The sequence below is a fragment of the Equus przewalskii genome, chromosome 3 (genome assembly GCF_037783145.1).
Source record: "Equus przewalskii isolate Varuska chromosome 3, EquPr2, whole genome shotgun sequence".
Classification (NCBI taxonomy): domain Eukaryota; kingdom Metazoa; phylum Chordata; class Mammalia; order Perissodactyla; family Equidae; genus Equus; species Equus przewalskii.
Genome location: NC_091833.1, coordinates 47,412,718 through 47,429,611, shown reverse-complemented (window position 1 = coordinate 47,429,611; position 16,894 = coordinate 47,412,718). Strand labels below are relative to the sequence as shown.

General features: G+C 34.4%; 1 protein-coding gene across 9 annotated transcripts in view; it reads left to right on the top strand.

Annotated features, from left to right (window-relative positions):
* The window catches only part of CCSER1 (coiled-coil serine rich protein 1), a 1,207,616-nt gene that overhangs the window by 401,320 nt on the left and 789,402 nt on the right, over positions 1-16,894 (top strand). For all 9 annotated transcript variants that reach the window (XM_070614289.1, XM_070614290.1, XM_070614291.1 and 6 more), the window contains one exon: positions 16,118-16,325. In XM_070614289.1, coding sequence (XP_070470390.1) covers positions 16,118-16,325 — 208 coding nt within the window. The remainder of the gene's footprint in view (positions 1-16,117; positions 16,326-16,894) is intronic.

Sequence of the window (16,894 nt, the reverse complement as noted above, 5' to 3'; positions counted from 1 at the left end):
AAAATATTCAACTCATGTTTTAAATTATTTTATTCCCCACTTGACTTATTTAGGATTCATATTGATTAGTGTGATTTCAGTTGGAAGACGTATAATTTACCGAAGAAAAAGTTATATGTACTCATGTAGAATATCAATTTAAATATGTGATTTCAAGAAGCAGTAATCACAAAAGATCCTAAGGAACCTGCCCTTCTGTCTGATTAAAACTTCTGCTGCTCCTCTGATGTCAAGCCCAGTCTTCTCACCTTAAACATTTGAGAAGAACACTTGTTAACAAGTATAAAGAATTGCTTTATAGCCATTACTTAGACATATAATACATGTATAGATAAATTAATAAATTCAATATGATATAATTATTTTAAATGTTTTTGTTTTCGAGGACTGACATCTTGACAGTGAGGTTATTGATCGACTTCAGTTGCTAGAACAGAGAAGTTTTTCGCTACTTGTTGTACCACTTGGATTATTTGCTTCTAAAAGTGTGAGAATACCTGGAAGTCAAACCAGTAATTACTCTAAACAATACAACAATAAACTTCATCTGTCAGTATTATTGTGAACATGACGGTTGCTGATTTAAAAAAGGTGCTCACTTATACAGGCAAATAATATCAAATTTATGAATATGACTTGAAGAGATAAAGCTAGGATGTACAGTACAGATAGAAGACTGAATTTCTGTGCACTTGTGAGATAAGGAAAAGTCAAATCTCAAGACAATGTCTTCAGTTAGCATTTTTAATAAACAAACAAAAAGGCAGTCACTAATGACATTACAGGAAAAAAATGAAGATATGTCACTTTTCTTTAATGATTGGACTATTTTGATGAGTAACATTTTCTAATCTTTCTCTTGTGATATGAGAGAGCTAAGATGCAAATTCAGGAGCTATTTTGGTACATGAATGAGAGGTTGAAGGCACAGTGCTTTATCCTTTGATGCCTTAACAGCCCTATAGCGTTAGTGGGATTTATTCAAATCTCAGTCAGTTGCACAGACAGAACAAAATGATCTCAGGAGTCGAAGATATTCATTCACCAATGCTTAGTCTGCCTGGTGCTTAAAAACCAAAGACAGACCTTTTCTAAATGTAAGTTCAGTTCTTATATGATTGGCATATTTCATTTGTGTGTGCCTTCATTACTAAACAAAGCCTCAAAGCCATATGAAATGGCTTTCATATGAATGAAACTATTATTTCTTCATATATGGGTATATATATATATTTCTCTACTTTCTTTTCTTCTTTTCTTTTACAGTTACAGATGAGCCACTAGCAAATATTTCTATCGATAGCTGAATAAAAGTACAATTTAAAATTATTAAGGTCATTTGCAGGTAAAATGCTGTAAATGTTGAAGCAACATTAAAACAGAAAATAAAATATTTTGACCCACGTGAAATTTTTATTTATCTCAAGGGAAAATTTTAGTTTATAGAGAATTTCCTAGAGAAAGTATAGAAGAAAAAAAAGTGGAATACCAATTAGATCATTAAAAAAAAAATTGTGGAAAGCATATGCTAAAGTTCCTGTTGATAATTTAGTAGGACAATATACTTGGAGAATAGGAGACAGTCTATCATTTAAAAGACAATGTAATCACAGAAACGACCGTCAATTTTTACCTTTCTAATGAACAAAAAGAGAAGATAGGTTAAAGTCAATTTATTGGAGTTACTGATGAAAAGAAACTCAGGCAGCATAGCAAAAAACTTACAAGATTTATAGAGCATGCAACTCCATTTTAAAGCAGAGTAATTCCACATTAAAACAAAGCTCATATAATTTTCTCGTGCTGACCTTCAGCCACTTTATTTTCCCTGGTGAAAAGAGGTCAGAAAACACTAGTTTTAGAACCATTTATATGTTTTTCCTTCTAAATGCAGGAGAAATTGGTAGATAGAATATATGGCTCCCTATTTAATATGATTTGAGAAACCTGAAGCCACAAAATGTGTGTTTTGAGCAGACAACATGCCCTGAATTTTTGTGTATGAAGTCATTCCTTATGGATAAGAAGTAATCTGTTAAAATAAAAATGTTATACCAGTCCCTTATCAGCTACCAGCACATTAGCAGGATTAATTACCTAAGAGGGGTCAGGGTGGTGAGGGCCAGGGCGCAGCATCAGTGTGTTTTGACAGAGTAGTTACAAAAAGTGAATGGCCTCTGACTTAGAAAGTGCAAAATGAAATACAGCATCCCAATAATGAATTCTGAATATCCGGGGAGCGGTAATTCTCTAAAGCAAACCTGGAGAAGATCATGGAGAGGGACATGACAGGAATACACCAAAGGGTATGAGGGCACTGGGAAAAATTATATTACATTTTACACTTTAGTCTTGGGTCTGCCAAATGTAAAACATAAGGTTCTTTGATGCGAGCCCCAGAAACTTACTTTTGCTCACTTCATTAAATAAAAAAAGAAAAGATATTTATTGTAAGGATATGCAGTAACTCACAGAAATAAAGGAAAAGCCAAACAGACCTCAAGAAGAATAGAACCATGGTAATCTCAGGGACCTGAGATAACAGGGCCACCTACATAATTTGTGGGCCCAGTAAAAAATAAAAATGCAAGGCTCCTTGTTCAAGAATTATTGAGAATTTCAAGACGGTGATAGCAGAACATTAAACCAAATATAGGACCCTTCCAAGAGCCAGGCCTGTGTGACTGTGCAGGATGCAACCCTTGAAATTTGGCCCCAGGTTGCAGGAATGAATGGATCAGCTCTTCAACACTCCACCAGTAGAATGAGTCACCTGCTGTGGTTTTCTGTCCCCGGGCTGTGTTGCTTAAGATTCGTATTTCTGGGGACCAGAGTTTGTAGGCCAAGCCCAAGTCATGTGACCACAAGGAGCAAGAGATGGAGGGACTTTGTCTAGCAGTCTCATCAAGACTGCATGCAATCATGGAGGAGAGCAGGGACTTTCTCAAAGGAAAATAAAGGCATTATTAGCAAAGAAAGGGAGAGAATTTCTTCATGTGCAGGAAAAAAACAACAGATGTTCACATAAGAAGAAAAAATAAGAATCCATTCTAACACTATTATGACCAGGTTCTAAGAAGTTGCCTCTAAGAACGTGAATAGTTTATTTATAACAGTACTCCTAGTAACACCTCCTGTGGGTTATAGACACTCAGTTTTAAATATCCCCAAATGGTTAACTTCAAGACGATGCTAGGAGACTTCTTTTTTTTAACAAAATTATTTTCAGTTAAATTTCCCAATATAAATTATTATAATATATTTCATACTCTTCTATGAAACTATTGAAGAATAAGATAGAAAAATGTTTTAGATGGAAAAAGAAAAAGATCATAGAAGTTACTGAGGTAAGATTAGCTTATATTTTTCAATCAGTATGTTTTTATGACATTTAGAGTCTGGCTTAGTGAGCACATTGAATTTTTGCCAACCAGCTGTCTCTGGAGGGAGCAGAGGGGTTAGGACAAGGACTCTCTGGAGCCAGATTCTTTGGATTTAAAGCCCTGTTCTGCTATTTGCACCCTATTCTGTCCCTGTGCCTTAGAGTCCTCCTCTGTCAATTATTAATATCATAATTGACTACTAAAATATATTAAAAGGTGATACCATTTAAGACGTAATTAAGACTGATAATTAAAACAAATTTTTTTTCTTTTCAGGCATTAAAAAGTCGATGCAAACAATCCAGTAGTATCATTTCAGGGGTGACTTGTTTTAGGAATGGAACTTGATTTCTTTCTGAGGAATTTTTTTTCCCCTTTACCCTTCCTAAATGGGTCGTTGCTTCTGGAGAGGAAATAGTAAAATGGAGGTTTTCGTTTATCAGCTGTTCTTGGGTTATATGAAGAAAAGGGCTGGGTATTTTCTTTTTCATTCTCATCTCTGTTTCAAAGACAATTGAACATTGATACCGATCTGTGTTTCTGTGGCTTGTGTGAAAAAGAACCATCCAATGCCACCAGCAACCACTGCTATCTGGTTTTAAATGTCAAGTGCACTTCAGCATAGAAAGAAAGAAACTGAGATAACATTCAGAGAGGAATATATTGGAGCCAAAGATAGAGTCCAACAATCGAAGTGTCTCTGTCTTCAAGACAGGGGTTAGGAGAAGATTTGTCAACAGAGACCTAAAACATTTTGCAGCTTCTGACTTATCTAACCTTGTGATTTATAGCCACATATCGTGTTTATGTGTATGATTGTAGTATTTTTCTGTGTTGGTGCTATACTGATGAATAATGGAAAGACACTTTAGCTACTTTAAACTGAGTCATTTAAATCAATTCGGCTATGACACTCTGTCTTTATGTCACTCCTTTCAAGGTCTAGCCTGAGACTCTCTTACTAGCCTCAAGGATTTTTTGTTTGTTCCTTGCAACAGATATTTATACACTGACAGTTCTAGGATGTGCAATTATGTATAAACCAAGTTATATGCTTTTCATTTACACAAATAAACTGGCCTGTTACTTATGTGAAGCCCAGTGATTTCTCTGTTTCAGAGAGAGGGTAAACATTCTATTTCAGAGAGAAAAAAGATAGACACTGTCTGTCTTTCTTGTCCACTTATGGTTAAGTTTATTATTGTTTACAAAACACCTTCATATTTATAATCAACACCGTTTGATGGTTCTGCATGTCGACAGTGTGCTTTCACTATCGTAATGTTTATCACTATAACATTTAGCATTGAGATTTGAAATAAATTTAACACTTTTTTGAGGCAGTTTTGCAATTAGCCATTCAAACATCTTCCTAGGAAATTATTTACTAAAATATTTCAAAAATCTAGTTTCTTAGGACATTAATAGATGTTATGAGTGCTCAATAAATATTGTATTGAGAGAATGAATGAATGAGGGTTCAAATGAGTTTAGGAAATACAGAGTTAAACATAGAATGATTCTCACCAGAACTTTTCAATTATTATTATTATGCTAATACTACACCATAAGCTCCTAAAGATTTAAACATATTTGATCATTCATATTTTATTTAAAGAATAAGAGGAATTATATTTTTTAGCCTCCAAATCCACATCTGTGTTTTGTATCACACGGGAGCAATCTATTGTAGGATCGAGGGAGCTATGTTCCTTTTACTATGCACTGCAGCTGCATTTCCAGCTAGCCGGCAACACCTGGACTCTAGCCTACAGGTTCAAACTGAAAGAGAGCTCTAGGTGTTATTGGCTGAATTGTAGTTCACAGTATATTACTAACATCATAATTGACTATTAAAATATCTTAAAAGGTGATATAATTTAGGATATAATTAGGACCGGTACTTAAAGAAAACAGTATTTATTGATTGGTTCATTAATTTTCAGGTGCTTTCTAATTTTTCTTAATCTTATTTCAGGCACTAAGACCAGTACTCATGAGTTCAGTAACTCATTCAGTACTCATTCCAAAAGCCACTTAATTTCTAGAATCAGGGCTTTGGGATGGCTTATTGCCTAGAGCCTAATGATGTTTTTTTCGTTTAGAAGGGAAGATCTTCAAAATAAGTGGAAACTACACATTGTTTTCTATATTATTAAAAATGAGATTATCCTCACTCAAACAATTGTGCATCCACTACAACTTTATTTTACATAAAATAATTCTTCCTGAGAACAAGAGCTCAGGATGAGCTAGATTTAGACCCAGAAACTGTGAAAATTCTCACTTCCAGTTTCTCCTCGTGCAACTACTTCATATATATACTCATAGTCCATCCTAGTTTTCATCATTATTATTTCTATCATTATTGTTTTTATTCTACTTGATGTTAATCTCTTCTTTCTTTATCTACCCCTAATGCATTGACCCAGTATATTTTTACTACCTTGAATAGTTTTGTCCTTGGTAAGTCTCTAAACATAAATCAAAAGAGTGCTCCATGGGAAATTGTGATATGTAAACCTGTTACTTAGGATTAATTAGATAGAATTTTTAGCACATGTGTTTTGTGTATGTGAAATTGCCATATATTAATTAGTTCATTCAACAAATACTTATTGAGAGACTGCTGGGTGCTAGGCATTTGGAAATACAAAGATCACCAAAAGAAGAGGCAACTAGTGCAGCCTAAGGTGGAAGGAAGGATTGGAGAGGGCTTCCTGGGAGAGGAGGTGTGTTAGTCCAGATTTAAAAGATAAATGTAAATTAGCCACATTCTATCAAAGCTCACATATATCCAGGGAATAATTATGACAAATGAGCCTGAGAAGATATGTCTAATCTATTCTGCTGTTGTAGTATGTGTTTTGTCTGTCTTGCTAAGGCTAAATACACAACAGAGCAAGACGAGATTATGACACAGTGGGCTGGAGATAGAGCCCTGGGATTCATATATTTAAAAGTAACCCAGATGATTTCTGTGTATGTGTGAGTGAGTCTGTGAAGATATTTGTAAATCCTTGATTTTCTGTAATGTGGAAAATCGTATTTTTCTAGTTGAAATTGAATGTAGACCATCGCAGTGCCCTATGTTACTCATCTCAAGAATGGAATCTGGAAAATTTGATGGACGAGATTGATGTAGGTTTTATTAATCTTTCTCAAATTGATAACATTCTGTGGCTCTAAAGATTTACTCAAAGTAATAATCTTCAACTCGTTTAGCTTTGAAAAGTATTGGAAGTTTTACAGTTTCCTTGCCACTATGTGTTATGCCAGTAATTTTAGGTGTTGCCTTTGTGCTGAGTTACAGAGCAAGAATTGATTTTCTATTTGGAAACACTACTTCCTAGATTATACTTTCATGGCTAACACTTATCACACTTAGATTGCCGGATCCTAAATATGTTGAAAAGGTGAAGGGCATAGAACAGTTTTTTAAAACTATGTAGTTGCTTGTAGGTTGTATAACTTTTAGCATATCATCAATGGTATATATTATTTCAGAATTTTTATTATAATTGACCCTTGCTGCTTATATTTATAAAATATTGCATTTTATAAAGGTTACTTAGATACCTAGAGGCAAATTGAAGACATTCTATTTTTTGTTTAGTTTTTTAAAAAGTTCTGGTATAATGCAAATTATCAGAAGCAAATATGAAGTAACATATTTTTTATAAACTTTCTTATTAATTAAATCTAAAAAACCTATTATGTGCTCTCTTTAAATGGTTGTAAAAGGAGAATTTTACATACCAGCTCTTAAAACAATCACATTAGGTTCAAAGTATTTTATGCAATAATGAAATAGAATGAGTGTTTTTTTTGTGTTTGTGAGGAAGATTGGCCCTGAGCTGACATCTGTTGCCAATCTCCCTCTTTTTGCTTGAGGAAGATTGTCAGATTGTCACTGACCTAACATCTATGCCAATCTTCCTCTATTTTATGTGGGATGCAGCCACAGGGTGGCTTGACCAATGATGCTTGACCCACACCCAGGATCTGAACCGGTGAACCCCAGGCCACCAAAGCGGAGCACAGGAACTTAACCATTACACCACCGGGCTGGCCTTGTGGATGGGTTTTATGGTGGTAGTTTTGTTCTGAAAGATTAATCAACTTCCCTATATTATATAGATCTGAAGCAAGGCATTGGTATTTTTCTGACTTATGATCTTGATATTGAAGGGAAGAGGGCAGGAAACAAGTAGCATTAGAAATTATTTTAAATAATTTTCATCCATAAAAATGATATATTTTTCTATTACACTACAAATTCTGTTTATCCTATTAGACTACAAATATGAAACTCTTATCACTGAAAAGAAATTCATTTTATACAAAAGAAAAAGAAAAAGCAAAAGCAAAAAGAAAAAGAAAAAAGGCAAGTCATAATAGAGCTTGAGAATTTTTAAAAAACATATTGTTTTTCAAAAGCAAAAATAAATTCTATGTATTTCTTTCACTAAAAATACTTCACATTAATTGTAATATGTAAAATTGAAAATAACAAACATACTTAGTAGGCAACAATAAGATATGCATCATAGGTAACTATAAAATATACCCAGTGTCTAAAATAGACTTGTAGAATACTGTCACCAACCAAGACAGTAACGAGAAAAAAGTAACATAGTAAAACTCCTTCCCATTTTTAGGGAGTTTTCATCTGTATAAACTCATTTGAAAGCAAATTTAGTCACAATTTACTGCAGTGGAATTGAACTCTTAGCTACTGAACTTCAGTATCGTTCCTCAGAGATTAGATTTTGTTCAACTTTAATTTGCTTTTCTCGTATAGTTTAAAATTTGTCAAATAAGATCACTTCCATAGGGTGATGGATGAGAGGGTGGGAAAATTTTCCAGATTCCCACAAAAGAGATGTGCAATAAGGAAAATGTTGAATGTAAAAGTCTGCAAACTCATCAGAGAATTGATGTTGTTTATATGATGAATTGCCTGGAAGACTAGAGAGAAAAAATCTTAGTTTTTTAAAAAACATTTGATTGGTATCTGTTAGACACAGGAAGACCAGCCAGTCTGAGAGATTTTCTAAATTAAGAATCACTTCTATAATATCAGAGGGCAATACATAAGAATTTGACTGATTTCCATCTCTATGAAATATTTTTGGTGATTTTGTGCCCTGAACTTTCTAACAGTTTTAGTGCTCTGGGAAAGAAAACCGATTATACTATTAATTCAATCATAGCATAATTAAAACATATACTACCTACAATTAAATGAGTAATTGCAAAGTGAAAAATACATGTTTGTGCACAAATAGATTTGGTGTATCTTTATATGTATGCATGCACATGGGAATTTTTCTTTTTTTTTTGAGGAAGATTAACCCTGAGCTAACATCTGCTACCAATCCTCCTCTTTTTGCTGAGGAAGACTGGCCCTGAGCTAAGATCCGTGCCCATCTTCCTTTACTTTATATGTGGAACGCCTACCACAGCATGCCTCGCCAAGCAGTGCCATGTCCCCACCCGGGATCTGAACCAGTGAACCCGGGGCCACCGAAGTGGAATATGCGAACTTAACCACTGCACCACGGGGCCAGACCGCACATGGGATTTTTTAAACAGTAATTTGAGTCATTCTTTGCTGAACTTTATTATGCTTTCATCTCTACATTCATTAATTCTAATTCTTTTCCTTAGTGAAGTGATCTTTAAACTGATCTTAAAACACAAAAGTAGAGAATGGGAGGGAGAAATGTGCCTGGCGTTAATGGCATGGAGAAAATGTACTGAACGTAGACAATCAAGTCAGCCTTTTTTTTTAAGGTTAAAGAAGTACTTTTAAGGTTTGTATGAGCAGGTTTGCATTCATAGAATATCTACTTTCTCTAAAATTTCAGAGAAGGAAATTATAACTTTTCTAGGGAGTATGAATCCTTACTATTTAATCTCATTTCCTAAGACTGTAATTTAATATTTTACTATTTTCTAGCTTCAGTGAAAATAGAATAATAAATACAAGTGTATTTTAAATTTGAATTCTATTAAAAGATGATGCAATATGGACAAAAGAGCACTGGACCTGAAGTCAGGGGACCAGAATTCTGCACCATCCAGCTGTGGACACTGAGAAAATTTATTTAGGATTGAGCTTCCTTATCTATTAGAAGGGAATGTTAAACTAGATGGACTTTAATGCTTTTTTTAGCACTAAATTTAATTGTTCTATTGATATGAGTATTGCATACAATTGTGCAATAAGGTTTGGTGGGTACATTAATCAACAAGAAAGACAAGTACTGTCCCTATTTTCTTAGAACATGCTAGCCTCTAATATAACCATTAAACAAATGCTTACGTGATTTATTATCATCCCACTGTTGTTTCTAGGTTTAATGTCCTTTGAATATATTCTTTCGTAGTTATACTAATTAGAATGCTTTCAGCTCCAAGTAAGAGAAGAACCTAACTCAAAGTTCATTGAACAGTCACAAATTATGTTATCTTGTCTAAGAAGAAATCTACAGGTAGCAAATCTCCAGTGTTGGTTAGTTCAGAGAAACTACGACGTCAGCAAGAAGGCAGGTCTACCAACTGTTTTGCTCCTCAGTTTCCCCAGCTGAGTCTCTTCCTATTTGCGGACGACACCAGCACTTCCCAGCAGCCCTTCAAGTCAAAACAACATCCACAGGAAAGGTGGCTGTCTCTTCCCTGAATCTCTTCTTCCCAGAGAGGAGACATTTCCTTGAAGACCCTCACCAGACTTCCCGTCATTTCTTGGAGCTATAGGAGAGCCAGCATTTGAACAAATTAGGGAGTTTTTATTTTCGGTTTTGTTTTAAAGAGACAGGAGGAGGGTGTGAATGTGTAGTGAGCAGGCAGCCAACGATGTCTCCCATAGCAATTTTTTCCTTACAAAAATTTTATCAATGGGTTCTGGAGTTTCAATTTTGTTGTTTTCTATTGTTTTTATTTCTCTGATGAGAATAACCATCTATTTATTAATTAAGTCCAGTTTTTCTTATAAAACTTTAAAGATATTTATGTTAGCTGCTTAAAATCCTTGTCTGCTAATTCCAATATATGTGTCATCTCCTAGTGTGTATGAGTTATTTTTCTGCTCCTTTGCATGTCTATTCATTTGAGTATTTGCCAGACATTGTGGAAGACATGTTTTTGGGAGTCTGTATTTGATTGTCTTTCTTTAGAGAAAGGAGAGTGTTTTTCTAGCAGGCAGTTAATTTACAAGGAGATCAGATTGATTTTTTTTGAGGCTTTTGTAAAGCTTGGAACTCTCGTGTCTCCCAGCGCTGGGTGACTTCTTTGTCACTCGCGGATACTCTCCTGTATCTGCATAGGCACAAAAACTGCAGCGTCTGTTTTTACAGACCACATCCAAGTTCAATACACTGACACCACCACAGTGGCAACTCCTATAATTATTGCAGTTTTATTTTTGCTCTTTTGGCACTTGGAAATTTTCCTGTCTTTGCCTCCTGTACTGTAATATGTTTAAAAATAAGTGTGGTTATAATTTATCCAGTATTTCTGTGTTTTGGGAACGGGAGATGAAGTGGAGTCCAATGTGTTCCCAGAGGTCTCCTCAAGTTAATTTTTTAATCACATCTGTGAAAAGTGCTACAAAGGAAGGCTTAGCATAGAACATGTGGACCTGTGTATGTTTGAAGTGTAGGGTACAGGATATAAAGGAGGTTTCCCTGAGTACATGATGTATTTTAAGGAGAGAACAAAAGGTGAATTAGCAATACTTTTTCATGCATAGAGAACAACATATGCAAAGGTCCTGAGGCAGGATGGAGCTTGGCACATTTCAGGACCTGAATGAAGGCCAGTGTGATTGGAACTCAAAAAACAAGAAAACAGCTGTTATAAGATAAGGTATGGTAAGGCAAACAGTTGCTAGATTATGGAAGACCTTTATGGCTATATTAGGTTATTTGGATTTTATCTTGCCTTTCCACCTATCACAGGTAGTAGTGAAATCCTTCGCACATGTAAATTCATGTCTAACTGTAAAGTGTTAACAAATTCTTATACCCACTATCCTACTGTGGATGCTGGTTCTACCTCTTCTTGAAATATGGCTAATACCCATTTATAAAACAATTTTAGATACAAATTCTTTCCTAAAATGACACTTTCAGATAAACAATATATTTTGAAAGAAAATATGAGAAAAATAGTTTATTTACCGTGATAGCCTTTTTGTAGATAGTTCCTTAAACCGACAGTTTTTGTTAGGTTGGAGGATGCCAGTTCATTAATACAAATGTATACCCTTGTGCCTCTCTTTGAGTTATTCAAGCTAAGATTTCATTTACCATAAGTAACCTGAACTTTTTTTTAAATGAGGTTTAAATAACAATGAGTTTCCCAAAGCAAGGCTTTTAAAAACTGTTGTGTTCTGCAAATCTACTTAATGAGGCTGTGGAAGGCAGTTGTAAACACATGCTTATTTGTTATGCTGGGCAAATAGAGATTGTATTTAGTTTTCCATTCTTTGGAAATCTGGTTCGGAAATCATAGTCACATTACAAAAGTAAATCATTGAGACAGATCCCTTATGACCATGCACATTTACTGTAATGAGAGGTGTCAGTGCACTAAATAAGCAAGGACTAGCTCCTGTGATGGGTAAGAGCATCAGTCCTTTGCAACTGATGTGATCCTGTATTTTGTTAGTCATTTTGCCATTATATTGGGACGTTTTCAGGTTATTTGAAGAGTACATATAGGTGGAAAGAAAATTTCTCACTATCAAAATGATAATGCTGGTTATAATGAAACGATAAAACATCATGGAAATATTCTTTTGTTTTCTGTCCCTGTTAAGCAGAAATCCTTTAATCACTCTATAGTTTATGTCAAGATACATATTTTTTCCATTAAAATTGTCTGTCATACTGAAAATAGAATGGCAGGAGAACTCGAACTAGCTTGGTAGAAAATTCCTTTCACACAAAGTATCCCAGTGACCAAAGTACAGAGAGAATTCGCCATAGTAGTTCATGGTAAATGTTTTAAGAACTAGTTGAAACTCTTTAAGTTTCTCACATTGAAACTTTCAAGAATACAGTTAATGTAACATTTATGAGTTTTGCTGTTAATCCTACTAAAAACCTTCATTATTTTGGTATTTATGGACTAAGAAAGGCCCATAAGTCTCAATTTGACTTTGTCTAAGTGTTACTGAATTTTAAATTATAAAGACTTAGTTAGTATTCATAACCAACGAGGCAAGTGTAATTACCGAGCAAGTCTACCCAAGATGCGTGGAGTTGACACAGAGAGGGTGACGGTATATAAATGTGCTTGGTGGAAATTACATTGTCTTTGTTTTTTGTTTGCAGTAGTTTGGTGATTAATGAACCACTGTATCAGCCCAAAGTATCTTACCTTTTTTTTTTTTTGGCCATGTTAAGGGACTATCTTTCTTTTTTATGTAAAGCACATTTGTTCAGTTTCTTGAAACTGTGATAATTCAGAGTTGGCAGACACAGAGCTATATATCCCAAAGTGCATGGACTCTGGTATCTGGTGAGCCCTGCTAACGCAGGCACAGGACAGCTTAGCTCTCCTTTTGGCCTTATGGATTGTCTGTGCTAGAGGAAATTCTGGTTCCGTATTAGAGATTTTTCTTTTCTTGTCATCTACAGAGATAGGTTTTTTTTAGCTAAATTTCTCCAGAGACACTTAGGTGTTTTGGGCCCAATAAAAGTCTATTGTTAAAAACATTGATATTCAAAATATTAGACAATTGTAAACCACAGGCATCAATCAATCAGAAATACAATGGCCATAAACATAGAACAGGATGGCTGTGCTGGCCTAGCAACAGAGGAGCAGGCCTGTTTAACAGCCCATTTCACTAACTGCCTCAACCTGAGTGAACGTGGTTTGCTTACTGTGGTCTTGTAGGTGACTGTTTTTCATGTACAAGTAAAATGTTTTGAGATAAATAGATTTGTTTTTCATATGTGAAAGAGTATTTATTAGTTGTCATTTTTTGGTATCGGCTACTAAGAATTTAATACTTGTAGTGGGCCTCTTAAGGTCAGTGACCAATTAATAATAGGATTAATAATCCTATTAATCTCTGCAACTTCACCACCGTTGCTCTGTTCGATACAAATTGGATGTTTTCCATAATTGTGAAAAAATGCCATCATTCTCTCTTTCTGGAATGAAGAATAGATCCAAACTTTTGAAGCATAGAACAAATGGCTAATTTTATCTTCTAAATGCATTTCTATAGCCCATTCTTAACTTCCTGAGAAATGGCAGACATCCCACAATTTGTAAATATTAAACTCTAATCCACAGAATCTCAGTAAATTCCTGAAATTAGTTGTAGAGCTTCCCACTAGTATGGTTTCTGCGAGCTTTGTCAGTCTTCACTGATGTTTACATTCACGATTGAGGAAATAGGCTCAAAGAAACAGCAGTCTAGCAAAAGAAATTATAAAAACCTGAGTCTGATTATTTTATTGGGAGAGTGCCAGGAAATTTTGAACCGTGGGTGGCAACCCTGCAATACATAACAATTCACTTCTAGAAAAATGTCTGTATACCAATGAGAGTGTAGGCATGGATTATTACAGAGAATTATGTTTTATTCATTCTCTCATTATTATAGTCATTTATTCAACTTCAATTGTACAGTTATTTACTGAGTCAACCTAAGATGTGCCAGACACCAGGCCAGCTCACAACTTAAGCCTGATAACTCTTTGAAAATTCTATTATAACTAAAATACTATTACACATACTGTGATTTCTAGTTTTTATATTCCATTTTATTCTTCTTTGTCTTAGAGAAAATAGCCTAGAAGATGCTGAAATAAAATAGAAATCTTTAAGAATGATTGTATAGGTCACTATAAGTTGTATATAGTTAAAATGAATCAGTCATATCAGATAAAATATATTTTAAAAGTGAAAATATAAATGAGTCTTTGTATAATTGTAGATTTTTTTTGTTTTTGTTCATTTGCTTGCTTGTTCTTCACACAAGGTGAGATGCAGGATTGTGTAGTGATTTAGAGCTCAAGTGCAATAATCTCAGCTCTGTCTCTTGTTTGCTGTGTGACCATCAGCATGTTACTTAAACTCTCTGAGACTCGTATCCCTCAACTGTGAAATGGGGATTCTAACAGTACCTACCTCAAAGAGGTGTTGGGAGTATTAAGTGGTTTAACATATGGGAAGTCCTTACAAGACTGCCTGATATACATTGTTTTATAATATGTGCACATTATGGGATTAGTAGGAAAAAAATCTTATCTTACAAGAGTGCTTAGATTGATTCATCCCAGGTCTATTTCTTACTAGCCATTTAACTCTGAGAAAAGTTACTTATCTGGGCCTCGGTTTTCTCATATGTAGAATAAAGATAATCATTGCATCTGCCTCTTTGACTTGTTCAATGTTTGAATGAATTAACATATGTGAAATGGTTAGCACAGTACTTGGCTCATAGTTAGCCTTCAAAAAGTGTTAGCCATGACTACTTATTTAGTATTTCATTATAGATATAAAATGGGCATAGAAATCTTTCCATTGAAAGGACAGTTGTGATCAATGAATATACCTGAGTATACCTGGGAAGACAGGTAAAGAATTGAGCTGATCCAAAAATATGCTTTCTTTACTAATTTTCCAATACTTTATAAATTAAATTATACTATTTGTGAATAACCAAATTTGAATAAAATTAACTGAATATATATTTTCTCATTTGCATCTTTGCCTAATCTTCATGGCAAGTTCGAAGGCAACTCTGTTTTTACTCAATTTAGACAGCTAAGTGACCTTAGCATATAATTAGGAAAATAATATACATAAAAGCTATTCAAATTGAACCCAAGTCCTAAACTATTTTTTCATAAGTATCCTGAGCTATCTTATAATATTAATTGTCATTGTTGGATTGGCCCCTTGGATTTAACAAATGGAAATAAACTTAGACAAAATCATTAAAAAAGATTATTGTCATAGGCTCATCTTTTCATACTATTTTTAGATCTACCTGATTTGCACATTTGGAAAACTGTCAATCTTAGTATCTTTTCTTTTGCTTATATCTCCAATGTTAGCCATCTTAAAGGATTTTCAAAATGCATTATTTTCAAGTAATTGCTGATTATGAAGTAGAACAAAATAAATATGTGTGTTTTGTTTCCCTACACTTTACTATGCTAAAAATTTAATGATTATTTGAAAGCATGCTAATTACATTTAGAGTTATGCATTTTCCGTTTATTTCACTAATTTTACATAAAATCCTATGTATAATAAGCTTCCTTAATTCCTAAAATGGTCATTGGTTGCTTTAGAAATTTAAAGTAATTGCCAAAATTATTTTATCCTAATTTTTGATTTCTTAATCTTTCCTTTTCAGTTAATTTTTAAGCATATTTTCAGAAAATCTTTATATGAACTTTCTCTTTCAGTGATTTCTGTTGACTTTCAACATTTTTGAAAGAGTTAAAGAAGTGTAAACACAGTTATCATGTATAAATGAAATTTGATTGTCATTGAATCTTACTACGAAATATGCAATTGACCAATTTTGTAATTTTGACAAATGGTTTCAGAATTTTCAAAGACTAATATGAGGAAATGATGAGGGTCACAAGGAAATTTTTTCTAGCTCACTACTGACATTGATCAACAACTTGGAAAATGCTGCTCTGAATGTGTTACGTCATAATTTTTGTTCTTTTTCTTTCTCTTGTTAGGAACCTTTCCCTGAAGTTAACAAAAGACCTTGATCAGGAAGCCAGGTGTGCCCACATCAGCCGAATGCCCAGCAGTCCATCTGCAGATTGGCCCCTGCAAGGTGTGGAAGAGAATGGAGGCATAGATTCTCTGCCATTCAGACTGATGTTACAGGACTGCACAGCTGTCAAGACGTTATTATTAAAGATGAAGAGGGTTCTTCAAGAGGTAATGGTTTACTCTAAGATTAATGTCTTTCGGTGCCTTTAGACAGTGAGGGCTGTAGACCCGGTCAGTCCCTGCTTCTGTCGATAATGAACTGAATGACACTGTGCAGGGGGCAGGTGTCCTCTTGGTGCTCAGCTTTTCTTGTGTGTCAAATGAGGGGTTTGGAGTTCTGGTTTATAAGGCACTCTTTAGCCCTTAACTTCTAAAATTCCATGAAGGAATTGAAAAAGAATAAATTGACACCAAGCCTGGGAAAAATCAGGTAAAGAGAAATGGACATCAGCTCTTAAGTTATGTTTATATGTTATTATAAAGCTTTTGAGAGACCTATTAAACGGACTTTGCTTTAATGATACATGAGGCTTAGTTTATATGATACCATAAAAGTAGTTTACTTAGTCATTTTTGTCCCAGTGAAAATCAGTGTAGTAAAATTTAATCTGAAAGTCTGACTGATTTTGTGCATTGAACACTGCTGCCCTCCCACAACCTATGCTCAGTTAAAGGATGAGCTAGTCAGGAAAATGAGTGATGGATTCTCTCGCCTTTATGCCCAGAAATCAGCCATT